The sequence below is a fragment of the Microtus pennsylvanicus genome, chromosome 4, assembly GCF_037038515.1.
Source record: "Microtus pennsylvanicus isolate mMicPen1 chromosome 4, mMicPen1.hap1, whole genome shotgun sequence".
In the NCBI taxonomy this organism is placed as follows: domain Eukaryota; kingdom Metazoa; phylum Chordata; class Mammalia; order Rodentia; family Cricetidae; genus Microtus; species Microtus pennsylvanicus.
The window spans coordinates 70,817,161-70,844,250 of NC_134582.1; the positions used below are offsets into that span (position 1 = coordinate 70,817,161).

The 27,090-nt window shown below is 39.2% G+C and overlaps 1 protein-coding gene across 1 annotated transcript in view; it reads right to left on the minus strand.

The window, feature by feature from the left end:
- Thoc1 (THO complex subunit 1) overlaps positions 1-26,002 on the minus strand; it is a 42,384-nt gene extending 16,382 nt beyond the window's left edge. The window contains exons 1-9 of the mRNA XM_075969331.1: positions 25,846-26,002; positions 21,944-22,017; positions 21,791-21,851; positions 20,487-20,553; positions 15,188-15,306; positions 14,401-14,449; positions 13,882-13,977; positions 3,624-3,706; positions 1,805-1,878 (exon numbers count right to left, since the gene is read on the minus strand). Of these exons, the coding sequence (XP_075825446.1) occupies positions 1,805-1,878; positions 3,624-3,706; positions 13,882-13,977; positions 14,401-14,449; positions 15,188-15,306; positions 20,487-20,553; positions 21,791-21,851; positions 21,944-22,017; positions 25,846-25,899 (677 nt within the window). The 5' untranslated portion in view covers positions 25,900-26,002. The remainder of the gene's footprint in view (positions 1-1,804; positions 1,879-3,623; positions 3,707-13,881; positions 13,978-14,400; positions 14,450-15,187; positions 15,307-20,486; positions 20,554-21,790; positions 21,852-21,943; positions 22,018-25,845) is intronic.
- Positions 26,003-27,090: the final 1,088 nt, after the last annotated feature.

Here is a 27,090-nt window from a genome sequence, read left to right on the forward strand (position 1 = left end):
AATCCAGCTTTATTGTTGTTGTTTTAATCTTTTGAGAAAGGTTTTCACTGTGTAGGCCTGGCTGACCTGGAACAAGATGTTGTTGAACTCAGAGAACTGCCTGCCTTAGTTTCCAAAGGCTGGGGTTAAAGGTATGTGCCACTAAGTTCAATCATAAATTCAGTTTATTTTTATTTTAATTTATTTTAATAGCATAATGGCTTTGCCTGTGTGTGTGTGTGTGCATATATATATCATGTGGTCAGAAAGAGGGCATCAGATTCCCCTGAAACGGGAGAATTACATGGTTATAAGTCAACATGTAGGTACTGGGAACCAAATCCGGGTCCTCTGTAAGAACAAGAGTTCTCAACTGCTAAGCTATCTCTCCAGTTAAATTCAGTTCTTAAGGCTAATTCAGCTACTCACTCATCAGAATTCTAACTCTCCCTACACTTTCATAAAACTGTTTACATCAGACAAAGATAGCTGAATGCCAGATCCTATTTAAACAACTTTCCTGTGGATGAGTTTATTTATCTTTACGTTTATATATTTGTTTAGTGTATATGTACATGCATGTGCCACAAGACGAGCCCAGAGCTCACCGGGCAACTTGTGGAGTCAGCTCTCTCCACCATGTGAGTTCTAGGGATCAAACTCAGGTTGTCAGGGTTGGCAGCAAACACTGGGCCATCTCTGTCAGCCCTTGGATTAGTTTATGGTCACACCGATAAACCTGAATGCTGTCTACGGACCAGGCAGTGACTCTGGGGTTCTAGTTAAACTTCATTATCTTAGCACCTACAACTTTTGCCCACTGTTGCACAGGCAGACCCTAAAGGTCCACTCTATCCATACTATGTAAACAAACTGGTCTCTAAAAAAGAGTAACCATAACTAGAAATAATAAATAATTGTTAGAAAATGACTGGAAAAAGAAGAGATACTTTTCTGTGTGCTTTACATTTTTCATTATGTGTTCCATCAGCAACTACCATGAAAATACCAGAGTACCCTAGCAGACCACTTTTATCATAAGCCTTCTGAATTCTCTCAACAACAACAATGAGCAGATAGCACTGCTGCATTTAAAAATACCAAACTCAGCTGTAGGAAACCACTTGTTTATAGTCATATGCCTAGCAAGCGAACACTGGAATTAAACCCCAGGGTATATGACTTCTAAAAGTTTCTATATGACTATCTGATTGAATTTGAAATCTGGAACATCAGGAATACCTCTTCCTCTGCAGGCAGAGGAATCCCCTATTGATCTTCTGGACAGCAATAATAGAAATTCTGTCACTTACAGCCGACAATGCCTACTGCTTCAGCCATGGAAGAGTGCTATTCTGATAGCACAGGAGACTCTGGTCTTCCTGTCCCCTTTCTCCTTACAACTTCTAACTAGGACTATGAAGAGATTCCTGTAACAAAGACTCAGATACAGAGGTAAGAAAAGAGTGATAAAAACGAAAGAGAGGGCAAGAGAAGGAGGTTTCTAGCTTGCATGTCACTAAATCAGTACAGTTACCATGGGTACCAGGCCCATAGGCTACTGGAAGGGAGAAGGGCTCCTAAGGTTGTTGCTAGCTGGGATATGTGTTAGATGGGCTGCAAAAACAGTCAAGTATTTGCCTATAGTTTAGAAGTCAACTGATACAGCATACTAGCGAGTCAGGATTTATTTTATTTAATACATAAGAGGTATATATAAAAGAAACCTATAAGCACGATTTCCTTCTCCTCGTCTGCATCTTCATTACAGTATTTGAAGGGTAAATAATTATAAATCAGGAGATCTTAAGCTCTAAAAACTCACCATGTTGTTGGGGCTTCATCATCTCCCATCTCACCTTCTTCTACATCCATGCCTTCCTCTCTATCCTCAGTATGCTTAATAAAGCCAAACAGAACAGAACAGAACCAGTCTGTCATGAAGTAGTTATTGAGCGAAAGATGACACAGCACACAATTAAGTGGTTTATATACTTCTACACAATTATTATTAGGGAAGTAGTTATAGTAATTGTTCAAACCTATAATCTTTAAGGCAATGAGAATTTAAATGACAGGAAACTAATAGTAATACGACAATAACATAACATGGCTATGTATATTTTTGTCACTGAAACAATGATTAAAGTAATAACAATAGCAAAGGACAGAAAGTGCGCACAAGGCTACAGGAGACGGACAGGCAATCTTCACTTGTCACAGTAACAGTATGTATGCATGTACCTTTTCTGCGAAGTAACAGCAGTACTGCACAGATGTGGATGGGTGTGGGCACCAACCAGGGCCACACCCTTAAACAAAACTGACTCTCTCCTAGCTATCAAAATGAAATGATCGCACGAGTTAGCAATCATACATACTGTTTACTGTAATGGTAACAATTTCTATTACAAGTTATTTGTGCCATGCATAGTGACACAAGCCAGCATCTGGGAGATGAAGGCAGGAGGCTCAAGAGCCCAAGGTCATCCTCAGCTACACAGTGAGTTCAAGATCAGCCTGGGCTTGAACCCTGGCTTAAAATTAAAGATGATTTAAATGTCTACTGACAAGAAATTATGGTATTCATTTGGTTTGTTTGTTTGTTTTGTTTTTCGAGACAGGGTTTTTCTGTAGCTTTGGTGCCTGTCCTGAAACTAGCTCTTGTAGACCAGGCTGGCCTCGAACTCCCAGAGATCCGCCTGCCTCTGCCTCCCGAGTGCTAGGATTAAAAACGTGTGTCACCACCGCCCGTGGTGCATTCATTTTGGAAGCTAATCTGTAATTAAACTGACATATCAGTTTAAAGAAGATGAAATTAAGAGCTATATATACATTATGCCATCTTATTTGGGAAAAATAACATTAGTTGGTAGAAGTACTCAAAGTCTTCTAAGATTAGATGGAGATTATTAGGAGTGGTTATAGAAACAGTACTTACAGAAAACAGGTAAAAACTAAAATAATGTTCAAAGCGGGAAACTCTTTCCTTCTATAATGTACCTTATGATGAGGACATAAAAGAGCTAAGCAGTCTCTCAAACACCCATTTTAACAGAGGACAAGCTACACAATAATCCCACACCATTGAAGATTATAGTCACTATACTTTGTACTTTAAATGCTGTTTGAAATCTTTATACAGAATACACATTATGTCTATATATTAAAAATGAAAGTCAAACAAGATTGCTCAGAAGGTAAATTCGTCTGTTGTGTAAGCCCTAGTTACCCAAATCCAATCCTTGGAATTCACAGAGGATGAAGGACAGAACCAACTCTACACAGTTGTCCTTTGATTTTACAATACGCTCCACCCTCACATGTGTGCATAGACACAAATACATATTACTAAGTGAAGCTGAAAGCTCCACCCTCACATGTGTGTGTATAGACACAAATACATATTACTAAGTGAAGCTGAAAGCTCCACCCTCACATGTGTGTGTATAGACACAAATACATATTACTAAGTGAAGCTGAAAGCTCCACCCTCACATGTGTGTGTATAGACACAAATACATATTACTAAGTGAAGCTAAAAGTGTTCAAATTTTTGATGACTTAAGGGTCCCATTTTCTCAACCATCTTAACAAAAAAAAATCTAAGAATGTTCGATGAGAAGGTTTCTTATCAGCCTTACCTTCTGACCCAGGGTGCTTTCCTGCTCATTTGTATTGAAAACAGTGACGTTTTCCAGGTTAAACTGACTCTGTAAGTTAAGACCTATGAAAAAGAGATTAGTTTATTTTTTTTTCTGAGATAGCTTCTTACCACGTAGCTTATATTGGTCTGCCTCTCAGTCTCCTGAGTGCTAGAAACAGGCATGTGCTATTATATACAAGGCTGAGTTAGTCCTTTTGATTTACAACATTCAAAACAAATTCATAGATTATGGAGTATTCAGAATTTTGCTAACCTATTTGTTTCAGTCTGAGACAATATAAGGAAACAGTAAAAACGTTATAAAGATGGCCAGATTATTTAACTGTCAGTAAGAAGGTAAAAGTAAGCAGGTCCGTTTACCTGTGTAATCTCATTTTCCTGTTGCTCTTCATACAGGTATATATGTACATGTGAGTTAGTGTATGTATGTATATATATATATACCTTTCCTTGCTTTGCCTGTTAAGAGAGTCTAGACACATCAAGCATATCTTAGGTCCAGACCTTGGCTTTAATTACCATTCTTAAATAAAAGAAACTAGGCTTTTTGAGAAAATAAGTGACTTTAAGGCGGGAAAAGAAAAAAAATAGGAGTCTGGGTAATAATATTTACCAATCAGAAGAGCTCCTAGTGGCAGAAACAGAAACAATGTGAACAAAAAAGTAAATAATAATCTATGACATTCTAACCCAAGGAATAAAATACCCACAGTTCATTTGGAAAGAGGTAGTTAAACTAGAAACAAGCCTTTGAGAAGACAACTTTCCCTTATGGAAGGATCACCATTAATAAACACAGAAAAGATTTCATTCACATCAGGAAAGATACACTGACAGATATTAGCAGGCAAAGAATAGTGAGGAAAGAAGTTTCCGTATAGTCTTAAAATACCACCCTTCCTTATAAGCATCTCAGATCACAGAGGGAAAACGAACCCTACTACACAGAGACAAATAGGAGATCCTATCTTAACGAAGCAATGAGTGTGGCACAACAAGGCATGTCAACACCAATTTCAAATGATGCTCTAAGAAGGTGCGTCAGTCCCCTCGATGGTCTTCAAAAGCCTCCCTTCAATTCCTGGATGTTGAGTCACGAAAGGTCAGCAAAAACTAAGGGACTGTCATTAGAGAGACCAGGGAACATGAAAACTAAGGGACTGTCGTTAGAGAGACCAAAGAACATGAAAATTCAATGTGATGTGGCTTCTCGACTAGAAAAGGAAATATAGAGATAAATTAATGAAATCCAAATGTCTCTGGCTGACAACGAGTTCTGTGCCAATGTTGAATTCTTAGTGTTAATAACTGTATTAGCACTACACAGTATTAGGAGTGACATTCACATATCTACATTTCCTTTAACATTCCTGTCAGAAAGAATCAGATGTGATATTTTGTTGTCATTTTAATAGCTTTGTCGGTAAAAGGAAAAAGGGAAAAAAATCTAATAAATGGAAAAATCTCGTATCAAGCCATCTTCAGGTAACAATGAAAGAAATTGTAGCCTAATGTTAAATTTTATGGCTGATGAGGACAGTAACAGCTTTGAGCTAGGCTAGGTTAACAGGACCCTCACTGGCAGCGGTTTGTTCTTAAGGAACCATACATAAGCAATGAAAACCCTCTCTCGAGGGTGGTGATGGTGCATGCCTTTAATCTTAGCACCAGTAGGCAGAGGCAGGTGGATCACTGTGAGTGTGAGGCCAGCCTGGTCTACAGAGCAAGTTCTAGGATAGGCTCCAAAGCTACAGAGAAACCCTGTCTCAAGAAAACCAAAACCCCTCAAAAAAAAACCAAAAACAAAACAACCAGCCTGGTGTAGGAGGTCCTACTGTTTATGTGTTGCTTTTATTGGTTAATCAATAAAGAAACTGCTTGGCATGATAGGGCAGAACTTAGGTAGGTGGAGAAGACAGAACTGAATTCTGGGAGGAAGAAAGCAGAGTTAGGGAGAGATACCAGAGAGGGCCAGAGTGGGGACACCAGGAAAGATGTTGGATCTTTCCTGGTGGGCCACAACCTCGTGGTGGGCAAGGATTGGTGGAGATGGGTTGAATCAGGATGTGAGGGTTGGCCAATGGGAGGCTGGGGCTGATGGCCAAGCAGTGTTTTAATTAATACAGTTTCTGTGTGATTGTTTCAGGTGTAAGCTAGCTGGGGGGCCGGAACAAGGGGGCCATCTCTGTGCAACACCAGCCTTCTCTCAAGAAAGGTACCATGCTAGGATTCAAAACCATTCTTCTCAAAACAACAACAACAACAACCAAACCAAACAAACAAACAAAACCAAAAATAAAGCAAAAAAAAAAAATAATACAGTGTGTTGCCAGACACACAGAGACAAAACACTCTAAGGAAATAAAATTAGCTGAAACAGCCTCACAAAAGCATAAGGTACTGAAATAAATGATCAGATATAAACAACAAGAAAACCGTACCATGTTTTAAAACTAAAGAACAAACTTCAAAGTATCAACAGGGAGTAAAAAGCTAAAAAGTGAAAATACCTTTCTGAAAAAAGAACCCCATCAGGCTACTTAAAATGTAATGCAAGGACAGGCTAATATTCAGATAGGGAGGCAGGTAGGTAGCATAAAAGACAGAGGATACAGTGATATTTATTTAATTGGAGATGCAAAAGGAAAAGAGGCATTTATAAAATGTGAAAGCATATAAAAATAGTTAAGGCAATCATTAAAATTTTTAGAAAGTGGTAAAAGACATTAATCCAAAGTTAAGATGTCAACAAATCCCAAGAATGATAGGTAAAAAAGCAACCCACACAAAGACACATTATAGTAAATCAAAGAAAATTTTACAAGCAGGGAAAAAAAATTAGGTTATCTTCTAAAATTTAAACACTGATTATCTTATAGAACACATGACCAAGGACCAGGGGCCACGGAATGGCTTAGCGTGATGACATAAGATCAATACCTAGGACCCACATGGTAAGAGAACTGGATGTCCACAAATTGTTCTTTAATCTCCACATGCATGTGTACACACACACACACACACACACACACACACACACACACACACACACACAAAGTTTAAAAAGAATAACAAAGAATGAGAGACTAGAAGATAAAGATGACCACAAATGAAATGAAATCTATCTAGTACCAACAATCTAGCATTTTTGGGGGATAGGGTAGCGGGTGAGACAGGGTTTCTCTTTGTGGCCCTGGCTGTTCTAGAACTAGCTCTGTAGACCAGGCTGGCCTCAAACTCACAGAGATTCACTTGCCTCTGCTTCCCAAGTGCTGGGATTAGAGGCATGAGCTACCACTGCCTGACCTAGCCTAGCATTTTAAAGTTATTATATTCTTACAAGAATTAAAGAGAAATAAACATTTCATGAAAAAGATATAATGAAAGACAACAATTCTGGTTTGCTACTTTTTTTTTTGGTGTGTGTGTGTATTTGTCAATGTTGCACAAGCTAAAGTCATCTGAGAAGAGGGAACCATGATTGAGAAAATGACTCCATGAGATTGGCCTGTAGGCAAACCTATCTGGCATTTTCTTACTTAGTGATAGATGTGGGAAGGCCCAACCCATTGTGAGCTCTGCCACTCTAGTCCCAGTGTGGAAGAAAGCAACCTGATGAGCTAGGACTAGCGGTGCACGAGGCAGGCGGATCTCTGTGAATTTGAGGCCAGCCTGGTCTACAGAGCTATTTCTAGGGCAGCCAGGTTACACAAAGAAACCCTGTATTGAAAAACAAAACAAACAAAGAATTATAAAATTAATTAATATGACTAAACAGCAATTAATGAAACAGAAAATGGAAACAAAGAATAGACATATTAGATAGGATAATTCTTATCTGCATATATCACTATGATTCAACAGTGCACTGTTAATAACTTTGAACTTAAGATTATGTATATCATAGCTAGAACCGGCATATTTACAAGAAAATAAAGCAATTGTTTATGCTTTCAATTTATTATTTTACATTTTCTTATTATGACAGATCTTACTCCAATTAAAAACTGGAAGAGATTTCCTTCCAAAGAATTTAATGTACAGAGACAGCAATCTCCACTGGAACAGGTACAGAGGAGTAACTGCTGAGCTAGTGAGCCAGAGCAAGAGACCGCTGAGGGTCTAGACATGAGTCTAGGACCTGCCAGGAACTAGGCCTGAGCCAGGACCTCTGCCAGTCTGGGCGTGACTCTGGGACCTCCTAGGGAATAGGCAGGAACCAGAGATCTCTGCAGGTCCAGGCATGAGTTTGGGACCTCCAAGGAAGTAGGTCTGAGCCAGGACCTCTGTGGGTCTGGGCATTGGTCTGGGACATAAAAGGGAATAGGGAAGAACCTGGAACCTCTGCAGGTTCGAGTGTGAGTCTGGGCCCTCTGAGGGAGTAAACCGGAGCCAAATCCTCTGCAGTTCTGGGCGTACTCAAGACTGGAAACTCCAAGGCAGTAGACCGGAGCCAGAAACCTTTGCAGGACCAATTCCAAGCCAGGGACTTCTATAGGAGGGGATCCAAACCAGGATTTACATAAACAGGACAAAGCCTAAGCTAGGCCAAAGTAGGCCTGAGACAGCAAACTCCAAGGGAGCAGAGCAAAGCACAGAAGGGCTGAGCTATCTCCAGGAACACAGAGTAACCAATGGGGTAACTAGAACTGTGGCACTGATGTACCACGAGGAACAACCGTCTGAGGTTTGGATTCACTGGCACCTAAAAGATTAATCAACAGAAACTCAGATATCCCCAACCACACATACCTATTAGAGGAAAAGAGTAGCAGAAAGGTAAGAACACATACAACACCACAAAGAGCAACACAACAGCAAGACTTCGAACATAGACGAAGCAAAAGAAAATGACCTAAAAAATAACTTCAAGAGAATGTTTGAAACTCTTAAAGAGGAAATGAGAAATTCTCTTAAAGAAATGGAAGAAAAGACAAACAAAAAATTGGAAGACATCAGCAAATCCCTTAAAGAAAACCAAGAAAAAGAAATAAAACATATGAAAGAATCTATTCAGGACTTGAAAACTGAAATAGAGACAATAAAGAAAACACAAGCCGAGAGAATTATAGAAACAGAAATCATGAGAAAACGATCAGGAACAACAAACACAGGCATGAATAGCAGAATACAAGAGATGGAAGAGAGAATCTCAAGTGTTGAAGATACAATAGAGTTTGAAAAATTCTCACACACAAAAAGATAGAATAGAGGAAACAGACTCATCAATTAAAGAAAATATTAAATCTAACAAAAACTTAACCCAAAATATCCAGGACATATGGGACACCATGAAAAGGCCAAATCTAAGAATAATAAGGTAGAGAAGAAGGAGAAGAAGTTCAACTCAAAAGCACAGAAAATATAATGAAGAAAATCATAGAAGAAAACGTTCCCAACCTAAAGAAAGATATGCCTATAAAGATACGAGAAGCTTACAGAACACCAAATAGACTGGACCCATAAAAAAGTTCCCTTGCCACATAATATAAACATAAAAACACAAAATAAAGAAAGAATATTAAGAGCTACAAAGGAAATAGGCCAAGAAACACATAAAAGTAGACCTATCAGAATTACAGCTGACTTCTCAGTGGAGACAATGAAAGCCAGAAGGTCGTGGTCAAGCATTATGCAGACATTAAGAGAACATGGATGCCAGCCCAGCAAAACTTTCAATCACCATAGAAGGACAAAACAAGATATTCCATGGCAAAACTAGATTTAACCAATACTGAGCCACAAAACCAGCCCACACAAAACACTAGAAGGAAAACTCCGACCCAAGGAAGCTGGCTACACCAATGAAAACACAGTTGATGGTCTGATAGCAGCAAATCACAAAGAAAGAAAAAACGCACAAATTAACATCACCAACAATGAAAACTAAATTAACAACTCACTCATAAAAAGGCACTCAACTCACCTATAAAAAGGCACAGGCTAACATACTGGATACAAAACCAGATTCCACCCTTCTTCTGCATACAAGAAACACATCTCAACCTCAAAGACAGACATTGTCTCAGAGGGTTGGGAAAAAATATACCAATCAAATGGACCTAAGAAACAAGCGGGTGTAGCTACCCTAATATCTAACAAAATAGACTTCAAGCTAAAATCAGTCAAAAGAGACAAAGAAGGTCATTTTATATTAGTCACAAGAAAAATCCATCAAGAGGTAATTTCAGTACTGAACATCTATGGCCCAAATACATGGGTACCCTCATATGTGAAAGAAACAATTCTAAAGTTTAAATCATACATTAAAACCCACACACTAATAGTGGGAGACTTCAATACTCCCCTCTCATCACTGGACAGGTCAACCAGACAAAAAATGAACAGAGAAATAAGAGAACTAACAGATGGTATGACTCAAATGGACTTAACAGACATCTACAGAATATTCCATCCAAACACAAAAGAATATACCTTCTTTTCAGCACCTCATGGAATCTTCTCAAAAATTGACCATATACTCAGAAACAAAATAAACCTCAACAAATACAAAAAATTAGAATAACCCAATGTACCTTATCAGATCACCACGGTATAGTATAAAAATATAAGTCAGCAGCAATACTAATTCCAGAAAACCCAAACACATGGAAATTAAACAATGCTCACCTGAATCATCAATGGGTAAAGGAAGAAATAAAGGGAGAAATTAAAGACTTCCTAAAAATCCAATGAAAATGACCACACATCATACCCAAATTTATGGGACACAATGAAAGCATGTTAAGAGGAAAGATCATAGCACTAAATGCCTACATAAAGAAGATGGAAATTCACATTAGTGAATTAACAGAACATTTGAAAACTTTAGAACAAAAAGAAGCAAACTCACCAAAGAGAACTAGAAGGCAGGAAATAATCAAATTGAGAGCTAAAATCAACAAAATAGAAACAAAGAAAACAATACAAAGACTCAATAAGACAAAGAGTTGGTTCTTCGAGAAAATCAACAAAATAGACAAACCTTTATCCAAACTAACCAAAAGGCAGAGAGAGAATACCCAAATTAACAAAATCAGATGAAAAGGGGGACATAACAACAGACATGGAGGAAATACAGAGAATCATCAGGTCATATTTCGAAAACCTGCACTCCACAAGACTGGAAAAATTAAAGGAAATGGGCAACTTTCTGGATAAATATCACTTACCAAAATTAAATCGAGACCAGATAAGAAAATTAAACAGACCTATAACTGCTGAAGAAATAGAAATAGTCATCAAAAATCTCCCAACCAATAAAAGACCAGCACCAGATGGTTTCCGCTCAGAATTCTACAAGACTTTCAAACAAGAACTAATACCAATAGTCCTCAAATTATTCCACACAATAGAAACAGAGAGAACATTGCCAAACTCTTTTTATGAGGTTACAATTACCCTGATATTCATACCACAGAAAGAAATTACTAAGAAAGAGAATTACAGACCAATCTCACTCATGAACAAATGCAAAAGTACTAAATAAAATACTAGCAAATTGAATCCAAGAACACATCAGAACTATCATCCTCCATGATAAGTTGGCTTCATCCCAGAGATGCAGGGATGGTTCAACATACAAAAATCTGTCAACATATTCCACCATATAAACAAGCTGAAAAATAAAAACCACATGATCCAAAAAAGATTTTGACAAAATACAACATCCCTTCATGATAAAGGTCTTGGAGAGAGCAGGGATACAAGAAACATACCTAAACATAATAAAGACAATATACAGCAAGCCAACAGCCAACATCAAACTAAATGGAGAGAAACTCCCAGCAATTCCACTGCAATCAGGAACAAGACAAGGTTGTCCACTCTCTCCATATCTATTCAGTATAGTTCTTGAGGTCCTAGCTAGAGCAGTAAGTCACCAAAAGGAGATCAAGGGGATACAAATCGGAAAAGAAGTAAAACTCTCACTGTTTGCTTATGATATGATAGTTCACATAAGCGACCCCAAAAATTCTACCAAGGAACTTCTCCAACTGGGGAAGATGATAAAAGGGCTGGGGAAGAAAACAGAGAATCAACACCCTTCACAATAGCTACAAATAGCATAAAATATCTCGCAGTAACTCTAATCAAATAAGTGCAAGACTTGTATGACAAGAACTTAAATCCTTGAAGAAAGATACTGAAGAAGACACTAGAAAGTAGAAAGATCTCCCATGCTCTTAGGCAGGCAGAATTAACATACTAAAAATGGGCAATCTTTCCAAAAGCAATCTACAGATTCAACACAATGCCCATCAAAATCCCAGCAAAATTCTTCACAGACCTCGATAAAATGGTACTTAACTTCATATGGGAAAGCAATAAACAAGGGATAGCCAAAACAATCCTGTACAAAAAAAGAACTTCTGGAGCCATCACAATCCCTGACTCCAAACTCTACTACAGAGCTACAAGTACTGAAAACGGCCTGGTATTGGTATAAGAACAGACAGGAGGACAGATGACCCAGATATTAATCCACACCCCTTCAAACACCTGATTTTTGATAAAGAAGCAAAAAGTATCAAATGGAAAAAAGAAAGCTTATTTAACAAATGGTGCTGGCATAACTGGACATCAACATGTAGAAGAATCAAAATAGAACCATATCTATCACCATGCACAAAACTCAAGACCAAATGGATCAAAGACCTCAACATAAAGCCAGCCACACTGAACCTTACAGAAGAGAAAGTAGGAAGTACACTTGAACACATGGGCACAGGCGACTACTTCCTAAATATAACCCCAGCAGTACAGACACTGAGAGAATCAATTAATAAATGGGACCTCCTGAAACTGAAAAGATTCTGTAAAGCAAACAACATGGTCAACAAGACCAAATGACAGCCTACAGAATGGGAAAAGATCTTCACTAACTCCACATCAGACAGAGGTCTGATCTCCAAAATATATTAAGAACTCAAGAAATTCATTATCAAAAGAACAAATAATCCAATTTAAAAAATGGAGTACAGACCTAAACAGATAACTCTCAACAGAGGAATCTAAAATGGCTGAAAGACCCTGAAATGTTCAACATCCTTAGTCATCAGAGAAATGCAAATCAAAACAACTCTGAGATTCCATCTTACACCTGTAAGAATGGCCAAGATCAAAAACACTGATGACAACTTATGCTGGAAAGGTTGAAAGGTTGCGGGGGGAGGGGGGGGGTGGGGGGGTAGGAGACACACTTCTGCATTGCTGGTAGGAATGCAAGCCAGTACAGGCCCTTTGAATGTCAGTGTGGCCATTTCTCAGAAAATTAGGAAACAATCTCCTCAAGACCCAGTAATACCGTGATGGAGGAGGGTCATCTGTCTATGTGTTACTTTCATTGGTTAATAAAGAAACTTCCTTGGCCCTTTGATAGGACAGAAAATTAGGTAGGCAGAGGAAACGGACCAGGATGCTGGGTAGAAGGCAGTAAGGCAGACACAATGATTCTCTGAGACGGATGTAGTAGAATCTTTCCCAGTAAGCCACCACTTCGTGGTGCTACACACATTAATAGATATGGGTTAAGCAAGATATGAGAGTTAGCCAAGAAGAGGCTAGATATAATGGGCCAGGCAGTGTTTAAATGAATACAGTTTGTGTGTTGTTATTTCGGGTGTAAAGGTAGCCGTGCGGGACGAAAAGCAGGCTTGCTCGCCTCATCTCTACAATACCACCTTTGGGTATATATCCAAAGGATGCTCAGTTGTGCCACAAGGACATGTGCTCAACTATGTTCATAGCAGCTTTGTTTGTCATAGCCAGAACCTGGAAATAATCTAAATGCCCTTGACCAAAGAATGGATAAGGAAAATGTGGTACATTTATACAATGAAGTACTACACAGCAGAAAAAATAACAGCATCTTATTGTTGAAAATGGATGGAGCTAGAAAACATTTTGAGAGAGGTAACCAGACACAGAAAGACAATTATCACATGTACTCACTCATAGGTGCTTTTTAAACATAAAGCAAATAAAACCAGCCTAAAAATCACAATCCCAGAGAAACTAGACAACAATGAGGACACTAAGAGAGACTTACATAGATCTAATCTGTATGGGAAGAAGAAAAAGACAAGCTCTCCTGAGTAAATTGGGAGCACGGGGACCTTGCGGGAGGGTTGGAGGGAGGAAAGAGGCAGGGAGGGGAGCAGAGAATAATGTAGAGCTCAATAAAAATCAATTAAAAAAAGATAAAAGAAAGAACTTAATGTATAAAGGCTTACCTGATTTTTCAGATAGAGGAAAAAGCCTGGCCAAAAAGAGCTGAATTCGTCCACAAAAGACTGTATTCTGAGATTTCGATAATCTTCTGAGGAGATCTAACAGAAATGCGTAACACAGAAGAGATCATTCTGTGTTCATTATAATCATACCTGAATTTCTTTTTTTAGTTTTGTGTCTTTTTTTTATTGTTTTTATTCAGTTATACATTTGTCTCCGCTCCCCTTCCTTCCTCCGTCATAGCTGAATTTCTAACTATTTGTTCAGTATTTTTCTAAAGCAAGGGTTCCCAAAATTGAAGTACAAATCATTGTTACAGCAAGTACTAAAGGTTAGAAATAAAGTTCTGTGGACAAGATCAATGAACTTGAATCATCACTTCTAATAAATAAAGACTGTTAACTTAAAAACAAAGATCCTAATCTACTTTTAAGACAGTTTCACTGATATTTAATAAACCATCTATTTTTCTGGTTACAGTCACAGTTTTAAAAGCAATACTTTAATACAGAATTGCTTACCATTGCACATACGCAGTAAATAATTTTTGCCAGCAGAATAGAATGTATTCTGAAAATTAAGACCAAAATTATTAATACACTTTGGAAGTTGTCCACTGCCTTCAGTAAATCACAGGAATTAATATTTTAAAGAGCACTAATGTATGAGGTTCTATGTCACTACTTTCACTTATTTCAAAGCATTATCGGTGAAATGTTTTTGGATATGCACATAGCATGGCACTGAATAACTTGTAAACATCTGTTTTACATTTATTCATTTTATTTTTTTAAGGTGTAAATGTTTTACCAGAATGTAAATGTAAATGTATGATGTGTGCCTGGTGTCTGTGAAGGCTAGAAGAGGGCATAAGATCCCCTTGAACTGGAGTTATGGATGACAGCTGGGAATTAAACCAGGCTCTATGAAAGAACAAGTACACGAAGGTGCTGAGGCGTGCCCTAGTCTTCCTTATTTGTTGGAGATAGGTTATTCCTGTGTAGACCAGGCTAGCTAGGAGCATAGCTTTCCTAACCACATCTCATTAGTTTACAACACTAGGCCTGACTCAAAGTGTGGACTTTCAAGTTATTTTTATTAATTAAGTCTCGTACTTCAAAATTTTCTCTACATCTGATTCTTATTTGGTTCTTCCAAGAAAACACAGTATTTATTTCTTTCATAGGGAAATTTTTTCGGCAGCTACCAATATTAGAATTATTAGCAAATAAACCCCAAACAAAACTATCTTCTAAACTCTATCTTTATAGAGATCGTATCAGTAGAAAAGAAAACCAAGGCACTTACTGACTTCCAAGTAGCAACATTTTTTTCGACAAAAGTGAATATCGTGTCACACTGATCCAAAGGAAGGCAGTCCAAGACGTCCCCCAACAGCACAAATGGTGTGGACGCAGTACAGACACCTGCAAGTGGGGTGCAAACCAATGGAGAGCTCTGACACTGCAACAACTCAAAAAAACTATGCAGACCAGTCACATTACAAAATAATAATAAAGTAAAAGTTACTAAGTGTCTCTAAAACCAATGGCAATAAAAAGAGAAATAAAGATTTTTCCTTAAGAAAAGGCCATTTAGAGTGGTTAAAAGTACTTTTACATCTCTACTCATTTTTTTCTTTCGCTTAAGCGAAAGTACTTAGAAACACTGATATGTGGATAAAAAAAAAATCTGTGCTCAATATAAGCATAAGACTCTGAGTAAATTAAGTAGGTTCAGAAAAGGGAAGCTATTTCTAGCTGTACTCAGAAATGCTATGATCACATCTGGATTGTATGTGAAGAACATTGCCTAGAACCAGGGCAGCAAAAGGAAGTCACTTTCAAACCAGTATAAGGTTGATGCCATCTTCAGTGTTGAACAGAACTCAATGAACTCCATCAACAGGCTTGTCTGGCAAAGGCTGGACAACAACTATCAGTGCCACTATAGCAGGAAGACAGGCTAGACTTACAACCCTATGACACTTAACTCTGTGATCTTACACTCTGCACCCAAGAAACTTAAAAGGCATTATTTTCTGTCACTAACTGCAGATGGTATGTTAACTCCCTTAATATTTATAAATATAATATTTACCTGAAAAAAATGTTTATTTCTACTGCCAAAGATGCTGGGTCAACAGAACCAAGTGAGGACCTGAGAATCTCACACAGAGATAAAAGCTGGCTGGTGACACTAAAGGGCTGGTAAGTATGGGAACCAGTGGGTGCCAGTGGTCATGTCAGAGGAGCAGCAGGTGGCAATTTACTTCAGGGAATTAGCCCACCAGGAAGCAAAGGTCTGATGCTTGAATATCTTGAATAGGCAAGGCCCTGAGAGCCTCAGCCCCAGAATGTCTCTTGCTACTGCTGTGTCTTTACATGTCTGTCATGGCCATTTTCCTCTGGTATCTACATGGTGTGAATGGGTATGGGGAGATCCCCACTAACTTTAATGTGATTATCTCATAGTAATTTCCTGTTCTACTCGACATTTTTACCTGTGGAGTATTATGAAGATGATCTCCTCCTATGCTGTACTGTTTAAATGAAGGAATGATTTTATACAATACTAGTGTGAGTTTAAATAGGATTTTGATGATTAAGGGTTTTTAGTAAATACAGTAAGAGATTATAATAGAGGTTAGCTTAGTGGGAAAACTAATATAGGTAAAAGCAAGATATGGTGCTACCCCCATCCCTGATAAAACAGAGGCTGCGGAGGATAGAAAATAACAAGGAAATGTCACTCAGCTAGTTTCTCCTGACGAATCATAAAGACTGTGGCTTAGGTTAATGATTCAGAAAACAACTGAATCCTAGAAGCTAAGTTAACTCAATTCTTTTAATCTTTTTGTTTTGTTGTTGTTTTGTTTTTCCAGACAGGGTTTCTCTGTGTAGCTTTGGAGCCTGTCCTGGAACTCACTCACTCTGTAGACCAGACTGGCTTTGAACTCAAAGAGATCTACCTGCTTCTGCCTCCCAAGTGCTGGGATTAAAGGTGTGTGCCATCACCACCCGGCAAGAGATGTGTTCATGAGTTCCCATGTGCACCACAGCTGAAACAAAGCTTTTAAAAATAACTTAAAGTTAATTAAGATGTTTTAATTAATGGCTTTGAGGTAAAAACATCTTAGAAAACAGGTTAAAGGCATATCTTTAGCGAGGGACTTGCTGAGGTCAGAGAACAAGGTTGAGATCCGGGAACAAGAACAATGGCAGCCTGGCTATTGCTGGCTGACATACCTTTCTTGCTAGGATGGGTTGGTGATCAAGGGTAATGATTAATTCCTTGTATCCATTTCTGTCCTCAGTTTTTTTGATATAAGAAAACTGTTGGTAAGTAGGTATGCACCCTGAGATTTTAAAATGGAGCTGACTGTTTTTCATATACAAAAATTTAGATTTGTGATTCTTTTAAAGATTTCTTAAATAAGATTACCTTTTGAGATAAATAATAACATAATTGATCCTTTCTTTGTAATCACAAAATGCAGCCTGCCAGCAAAACAACTGGCTGAGAAAAATACCTTGCTTACTTAGATTCTGTTCATCTATAACAAGCTGCTTGGGTATGAATGCACGTGGGTTCTTGGGACAACTTGTTTTTCACCTGTAACATGTAAATCATGTAAAGCATGCTGTTTTTCTGTTTTTTACTTTTATTCACTGTAATCATTCCCTTAGAAATAGATTATAACCACATTGTAATTTTTATATTGCTTAAAAGATTTTGCTGGGGTATATAAGCTGTAAAGGAAAAAATAAAATTAGTTAGAAGGAAGATATCAATATAAACAGAAGGTATACAGAAGGATAGAGGTAAGAAAAGAAATAAAGAAATAACAGGCAAAGACCCTAAGAGTGTGTGTGTTTTTCCTTTTTCGCTGGCCCCAGAGAGGTAAGTTTATCCCCCAGGCTGGTCCGTCAGATAGAGAAGTCAAGTTGATTAGTCCACAGATTCTGTTGGCTCCCCTCAGTCCCTGAGCTGCAAGAGGCTGATCCTCACGGCAGCAGTAGGTGGAAGATAGTGTTCCAGAACTTTCAGTCTATATCCCAGCTTCTGCAACAGGCTATTTATCTCAGCCTTGGCTATAAACATCACTCTCCAGTTCCTAAATTCCAAGCCATGCTCATATATTCATGGTTTCATTTACAGTACTCTTTTCTTCTACCTAAATACTTGTCTTTATTACATGGCAAATTTCAACCTCATCTTTCAAAATAGAGTAAATGACAGCTCATCTAAAAAAAACCAAACCAAACAAAAAACCCTGACATTTTTGGGCAGACCATCATATTCATGCTTCCTAAACACACAGTATATCAATGCACTGAATAATTTAGCATATGACAATTAATCACCATGGCAGTATAGACTGTAAGCTTACTTTTTATCACATTTATTTTATTGTGTGTACACATATGTGTGTGGGTGAGCACATGTGGAGGTCAGAGGACAACTTGTGGGAGCTGGTTCTTCCCTTTCACCATGTGGACTGAACTCAGACGTCAAGCTTTGGCAGTAAGTGCCTTTATGTGCTGAGTCGTCTTGCTAGACATAGCATTTAAAAAGTAGGAAATATTCTACCCATTAAATGTTTGACATTGGATAGAAGTTCATAAGTATCTGTCAAGTCTAATTAAAGATATTTATGGACAACCTAAAAACATCAAATATAAAGTGACAATAATAATCTCTCTCAAAAACAAACTTTCCCTTGCAGAAAACTGTATTTAAACCTTTATTTGTAGCTTAAGTTGACAAGCCCTCACTTTTCTCAACTAAAGTTTTAGGCATATCCTTCTCAGTCTGTAGTAAAACAATCAACAACCTTAAGCGAACAACAGCAAATTTGTGAACTAAGCACATATTGTAAGCTGAGATGAACAGGGTGAGAGAAACTGTTGGGGAACTCATCTCGGTTTCTGAATGAATGAACGAGTAAATGAGTAAACAGCTTACACAAAAGTTTAATAAGTAAAATCAGAAATTGGGAAATTACATTTACAAAACAGCTCACTATGACACTTGGATACTATTTTCACTGTGTGTGCTCCAGGTCTATAGAGAAAAATATCAAAATAATAAACAATATGACACAACAGATTAAAATGTCATTTTCACATACACCATTTAAATTAATCAAATGAAATTTGAGTTAACACGGTTAAGTAATGCGGATGAACTGTTTTTTTTTTATTTTGTCTTTCTGAAAATATTTAACAAGCTACAGCCAACCAGCCATATGTTGGGCATTATGTGCCTACTGTGTTTAAAGTCTCTTAAATCAATCCGATATTGGCACTGACATATTTTTAGAAGATTTCTTTTATATGTATGTGTGTATGCCTTAGTGTATGTATGTGCATCCCACGTGTGCAGGTGCCTACAGAGGACAGAAGAGGACTTCATATCCTCTAGAGCTGGAGTAGTTATGAATTGCCTGACACGGGTGTGGGAAACTGAATCTGGGTCCTCTGCAGAAACGGCCAGCACTCTTAATTTACTAAGCCATTTCTCCAGCCCCTGAACATTTTCTAAAGATTATTTAAGACAGGGTCTCACTATGAAGTTCTGGCTGGCTTGGAATTCCTACATCTGTTGGGCTCTGCCTCCCAAGTGTTGGTACCATGCCCAGCAAGATTTATTTCATTTACATTTTATGAGTGTTTTGCTGGAATGAAATACTTTTTTTTTTTTTTTTTTGAGACAGGGTTTCGCTATAGTTTTAGAGCCTGCCCTGGAACTAGCTCTTGTAGACCAGGCTGGCCTCAAACTCACAGAGACCCACCTGCCTCTGCCTCCCGAATGGTGGGATTAAACGCGTGCACCTTCACCGCCCGGCTACTCCGTATACTTCTAAGGCCAGAAGATGGTGCTGAATTCCATACACATAATTTTCTAGCTATGCTAAACATGCCCTTCTCTATTTCTGGCAAATTGAATTCTTCATGTCCCTACTTGTAAGATGGAGCTTCCTCTTTTTTCATTTTGTTTTAATTTTTGGAGACAGGGTCTTGCCCTGTCTCAAATTTCTGATTGTCCTGATTCAGCCTTACAAGCACGGAATTATAGGTATGCGTCACAAATCCCAACCCATCTTCCTTTTTAAAATTTCTCCTGCTTCCCTTAGATTTTTAATTTAGAGAGTCACTTTCACTTTGTTATTTCAACACACTTTAGCATATTAAGACAGTCACACATTTCTTTCCTTCATTACCCACTTGATCCTTACAGGTGGGCTCTGTGATTCAGTCACCACTGAATTTCCAAATATTAGCTTAGCACCAGGCATATAATAGATGCTCAGTAAGTATTCATGTATGATTAAACACTTGAAAAACAAAGCAATTGCAAGTGTGCATGACATAACAGAGATGAGAAGTCTGAACAAAGCTGAAATGAGTATGAAGAAATTCTTGGCAAAGGTAGGAGCCAAACAATGAATAAGGGTACAAGAGATGCATGAGACCCTATGTTTGGTCTACAGCACCACACATAAAGAATGAGCAGAACCAGATAGGGGTAGAGGTATGGTGAGAGGCTTTAAATGAAACAGGTAACCAAAGTAACTTTAAAAAACAGACAGAATAATACTTACTTTCAGTTACTCCCCCAATGGCAAGAGAAATAATAGCTAAAACGTTCTCACATGCCGAATGATTTATCTATCAACAAAGAAACAATTGTATTTAGGAGCAAGAATTCAGACTAATTTGCTTACAATAAAGACAGGTTCTCTGAATTTAAGCAGTCACACAGGAATAAAATTATCTTATTTTCTAATATTAAAAATATGAACAGACTAATATACAGGCTATAGACTCATGTCAAGCAGTAAAGAATGATTCACTCAATATCCGATGGTCTTGGAAAAATGGTTAACGTTTGCATGAACAAGACTTATTGGGTAAGAAGTACTGAGGCCGTGACTAAAAAATCAACAGCACAGGACAAGAGCAGGACCTGGATTTAGTCCATAAGCTGAGGTCTTCTTCAGGGAGGTAATGCACTGAGTGTTCACTGTGTTGTGCTACACAACATTAACAGAATGTGTTATTCTTCTTACACATGAATGTGAAGCTCTGAAAGAAAAGGGACTTTCTCAGCACCTCACAATACAGAAGTCATTAAATCTAAAAAAACAATCAATTGGTCTGACCCAGAATTATCTGAGAAAAAAGGCAGACACTGTATTATGGTTATCAGAAGAGAATAGACCACTATGGGAAAGTTCTGCTTGACCAAAAAAACCCTGTTTTTCTTCTATTCAGGATCCCTGCTAAAGGTAATATTTAGATTCTTCATGAATAGATAAAATTTCTCTACCAGGGCAAAACAAGTCTTAGTTTTTAATGTATTCTGTGGTTGAGGGAGATCCCACAACAAAATGAGGGCATGGAATCCTGGCTCTGTGCTTAACATCCTTGGACTAGACTGCTTAAGCCATTATAGTGTGTCACCATTTATGTAGCACAGTGAGAATTTACTTTGACAACTACATGCGGGTGTCCCTGTACATGTATGGAGGTCAGAGGGCAACTTGCAGTTCTCTCCTCCCAACATCTAGGTTCTAGAGATCACAGTCAGGTCACTAAGCTCAGTAGCAGGTGCCTTGAACCTGCTGAGCCATCTTCCTGGGTTAGTCTTTACTTCTTGCTCTTTACGACTGCATGTCAAAACTCTTCTTATCATCAAAACCTTAAACTGTACCTGCGCTATCAAGAGCCTTAATTAGGACAAACTCCTATCCTGTCGGGCTATCTTCTAAAAGGCAAAATATTCATGCTGAGGAAACAGATGTCATGATTAAATACCCATTCTAATAATAAAGTAATTTTCTAGTAACATGGTTTATTAAGGCCAGTAAATTTAAACAACAAATAAAGGGGAAGAAATACTTACAATTTCTTCTTCCAGAACACCTCTGAAAGCCTGGTCAAGGGTACATTTTTTTTCATTTTCACTATAAAAAACAAAAAATATCTTCATTTAACAGATAGTTCACTATTAATATAAACATTCAAAAAACCCTTTTTCATGGACAGTGAAGTTTACCTGCCAGGTAACTGACTGAAGGCATTCAACAATGGCTTGATATTTCTGTTATTCAAGGCCTCTCTGGTAGATTTCTACAAAAATAAAAATGACAAATAAGTAGAAAGTTTTTGCTTGCTGTTTATGAAAAGTTACCACTCATCAATTATGTCTTTTTAACTTAAAAAATGTTTTTAACTGGGAAACATTTCCTGCCAGTCGTTTTTATTAACCTTTATTTCTAATGCCACTTAATGTTACTGACACTGAAGTCTGGCAAGAGCTGCAGACAGACATTTGCACCACAGATTTCCCTTTTTTCCTTTAAACATTTATTTATTTTTAAATTCATTTTACATTCCAACCCAGGTTCTCCCTCCTGCCCCCCTTTGTATCCCCCGAGTTCACTCCCCCATCCACTTCTCCCTACAGGTAAGGGCTCCCATGAGAAGTTGACAAAGTTTGGCACATTAATTTGGGGCAGGTCCAAGCCCGCCCCCTCTGTGATAAGTCTGAGTATGACATCTCATAGGGAATGGGTTCTAACAAGCTAGCTCCTGCAACTGGAATAGGTCCTGGTCCTACAGCCAGGGGCCCTTCAGTCCAAGTTTCACAACTGACTCCTGCATACAGAGGGCCTAGTTCAGACCCACAGAGGCTTCACAGCTGCCCATGAGTTTCCACGAGCTTGGTTCAGCTGTCTCTGTAGATTTCTCCATCATGATCTTCATCTCCCTTGTCCATGTATTCCCTCCACCCTCTCTGACTAGATTCCCAGAGTTGGGCCTGGTGCTTGGTTGCAGATCTTTGCATATGGTTCTACCAATTACTGGAAGAAGGCTCTAGCTTCCTGGAGCTGTGGATTGTAGTCTGGTTATCATTTGTTTTGCTTAGATCTTCTACTTGATCATGGTGGATTTGTTTTTATGTGTTCTTGGATTCAGTTTGCCACTATTTTATTGTGTATTTTTGCATCAGTGTTCATGAGGGGGATCCCTTTCTTATATATTATTACATCTATGCAAGTTTCCTGCTTTAAAAAATGCTAAGTATGGTGCAGTATCCTATAGCCAGCACTGGGAAAGCAGATGCTGGTGAATTTAAGGTCAACCTGTGTCCTCTGAGTTCCAGTATATCCTGGTCACATAAAAATAAATAAATAAAAAATAAATAAAAATCACTGTCTAATTTTGAAATTTGCAGGCAAATGGATAGAATTAGAAAAAAAATCCCGAGTGAGGTAACCTAAACCCAGAAAGACAAACAAGGTATATACTCACTCATAAGTGGACATAAGACAGCCTATCTATAGTCCACAACCCTAGAAAAGTTAGGTAACAAATAGGACCTGAAGAGAGACATACATGGATGCCCCTGGCAAGGGAAAATAGACAAGATCTCCTGAGTAAAGTGGGAGCGTGGGGGGTAGGGAGGAGGGGAGAAGGGGAGGGGAAGGAGAACATAAGGGAAGGGGATGGTGAAGTTGGGGGAAGGACAGAAAGGGAGAACAAGGAAAGAGATATCTTAAGTGAGAGCCATTATGGGGTTAGTGAGAAACCTGGCATTAGGGAAATTCCCCAGAATATACAGCTAAGGCTAAGCAATAGTGGAGAGGGTATCTGAACTGGTCTTCCCCTGTAATCAGATTGATGACTACCCTAACTGTTATCATAGAGCCTTCATCCAGTGACTCATGAAAAAAGATAGAGATCCACAGTTAAGGGTCCAGCTCCCAGAGTCCAGTCAAAGAGAGGGAGGAGTGATAATATGAGCAAAGGGGTCAAGACCATGACAGGGACACCACAGAAGCTGACCTGAGCTAGTGGGAGCTCCCTGACTGCGGACTGACAGCTGGAGAGCCTGCACAGGAACAAAATAAGTATTCTGAATGTGGATGACAGTTCTGTGGCTTGGGCAGTTTGTGGAGCCACTGGCAACAGGATCAGGATTTATTCCTAGTGTATGAACTGGCCTTTGGGAGTCCATTCGCTATGGTGGGATACCTTGATCAGCCTAAACACTTTGGTCTTATGTCCTGCCTCAACGTAATGTGACCGACTTTGTTGACTCCCGATGGGCCTTACCTTCTCTAAGGAGTGGATGGGGGTGGGGAGAAGGTGGGGAAAGTGGGGGGAGGGAGGGGGTACTGGGGAAAAACATTTAAAAAATAAACCATTAAAACCATTTTTATATTTGGTAGGTAAAAAAACAAATATAAAAATAAAAAATCCTTATCTAAACAACAAACCAATCTTTACATGGTTCTTTAACTGTATGTTTTGGTTTTGAAATTATGTAGCTCCCTCCAGATCCTCTGGTGACATTATTCTATAGTTTTCAGCCTTATCTCCTGCTCTCTAACACCAGCATTTAAGTGTGCCGGTGTTTAAAAGACATTTCCTATGAACCTCATTTCAGTATGTTAACACACTCATGCTGTTCTACACACTCTGACTCAACTCAGTGGCCTACCTCTTCCAGGCATTGTGTTCATCCAGCACAGTGCCAGGAAAATCCAAGCAATGAATAAACAAATGGTTATCTTAAACTGATCGTTTGCTATATTTATGTATGTATATACATATATATGTATGCGCATACACACACGTGTATGTATGTATGTATACACACACACAGAGATGACAAAACTATTACAGTCATTGCAAAGCTATCTTATTACTCCATAAAAGCTTTTATCTGAACAACAAGTGTCCATTCTGGTTCCATCACCAGGTTAAGTGAAGTCACTTGGGGATTATTGCTTTCTTTTTGTTTCGCCACCCTTATATATCAGTGGCAATGACATTCATGGGAACTTGTTAGAAAATTGAGACTCTCTGGTCTCCATTTTAGGCTTAATAAGTAAGTATCTTCATTTCACAAGCTCTCCAGGTAACAACACAACAGCACAGCCCGAGAACCACTGTTCTAAGTGATCTACAATTAAATGGTGCCATAGTTCAGGGGTAGAGTTCTTTGCCTGGCATGCTCTATTCCCAGTACTGAGAGAAAAGGGGGAAATGTTCCTTTCCGGGATACTGTAACAGAAGAAAACGTTTCTAATGACATAAGCAAGCCATAATTCCTCAAAAGTAAACAAAACACCCGGCAAAGCAGAAAACGACTTAAGACAACTATTGATTTTGAAGAATCTTTTTTCCTCTCACATAATTTTCCTTCTGGTATCATTATAACCACCTAAACACAGTTAAATATGTAAATTGAAACGTGTATGAACTTTTAGCACAAATGGTATTGATTATGAGCCTAATAGCTTGTAAAAGTGTTCTTCGAACATATATTGCTATGATGAGCAACACAAGAAAGGACCATGGGTTTAAAGTCAGAAAAACGAGAGGGGGTTAGGGGTGTCTTCGTTTCTAGGAGAGAAAATTACCTATTTTAGTGTTATTCTAACACATAAACATTATCAAGGTGTTTCCTAAGTGCTCAACTACCCTTTACCAAACAGGCAAGAACGAAACTGCAGCTGGTAACTCTTTCCAACTGGCAACCCTTCCCAAGGTGATCAGTTTGCATTTCCCGCTTAGGAGCTCCATATCCACCTCTGGATGAAATGAGCAAGGCTAAAGAGGCATGAACCGGCTGCCAGATTAGCCACCTGGTAGTGCAGGAAGCGGGGCGGGAACACAGACTTCAGGGTTCCTGCCCGAGACAGCAGCCCCAAGCAGCTGGAGCTGACGGAGCTAGCCTGGGGGTGAGCGCTCCACGCTCGCCCACGCAGACGACCGGGTTTCGGGACCCGAAGAGGTAGCTAATGCGCCTTTCTCTGACTCTAAGTCTCGGAAGGGGCCAGGAGAGGACCGAGTGGCGTAAATCCTCCGGTCTCTGGCAAATTTTCAGGGAGAGAAGGAGAAAGAGTAGCGCCGGTCAGATCGACAGACTCCAACCCCCCAGCTCACCGTAAACCGCGTCCGCGCCTCGGGCAAACTGAAAAGCGCCGGCGTCGGAGACATCTTGGTTGCGCGTGCCTACGACCGTGTGGCGGCGCCGTGTGATGACGTCAGGCTAGGAGCAACGAGACGGCCGGGTGCGGCTAGAGCGGCCGGTGAACAGACGGGCTGGGCGGTCCGTTAGGAGCTCCGGTGTCGCCTGGGTCGGGTCAGTGGCGTGACGCGGAGGCCGGGGTCTGGGGCGACACTTGGGGTGGAGCGGCCTTGGGTGTCTCGCTTGGGAGCCGGCTCCGCTCTGGGCGCAGACAAGGCTAGTGGCTTTCTAGGCGGGTGGGACCGCTTCATGGGCGGCGCCGGAAGGTAGTGCTCGCGGGAAGCCGTGGCAGTTACCCCCACTCCCTTTCCTGCCCATGGCCTTCCTGGAAGGCTGAGTGCCAAAGCTAGTGACAGGTTTTGGGTTTTTCTGACAGCCGGGTGATCCGTGGATCCTGTAGCTCTGGGAAGTAAGAGTAACAACTGCTTCACCGAGCCGCTGTAAAGAAGGAAGTGTGGATCATAGACTCATAAGTAGTTATTTTATTTTTATTATTATTTTGAGGAGGGGTCTCCCTATGTATCTCTGGTTGTCCTGGAACTCTCCTGTAGACTAGGCTGACCTTAAACCGCCTATCTGCCTCCAAGTACTGAAAGAAGACGTACATCTTGCTGCTTGGAAAGTGCACTGCATCCAAGTTGTAGCGTAACTGATGGTCAGTATCTCCCCGCCTCTCTTCCTCAGAAGGTCAATGAGACGCTCAATGACAGTAAATCTTAATCATAAGTGCCGACTGAAAGGCAGAATTTCCACAGCCAGTAAGAATACCGGGAGCTTTGGAAATTTTAACTGCAGAATCTTGCCCCTAAATGAAAATTGTGAACAATGATGATATTTTGGGTGGTTGCAGTCTTTTTGTTTTAGCCAACAGATCACTGAAGTTTGATTTTAGGAAGGGAAAAATATTGAGTTTGGAAATATACATTATTGATTGATGATAACTGATACAACAGGGTTATCATTTTGTTACAGGTGATTAATAGCCATCTAGAAGACAAGACCAAGTTGTACATACAAAAGTTTGAACAGAAAAAAATGGAGTTTATTGGCTTTCCCATAAAAAATGAGTTAAAGTTCCACTCATTTATTCAATAGACATCTCTTGGACTGTTAGTGTGCAGCCTTGGTTGAGTAAGTAAATTAGTTCACCCACATTGGAC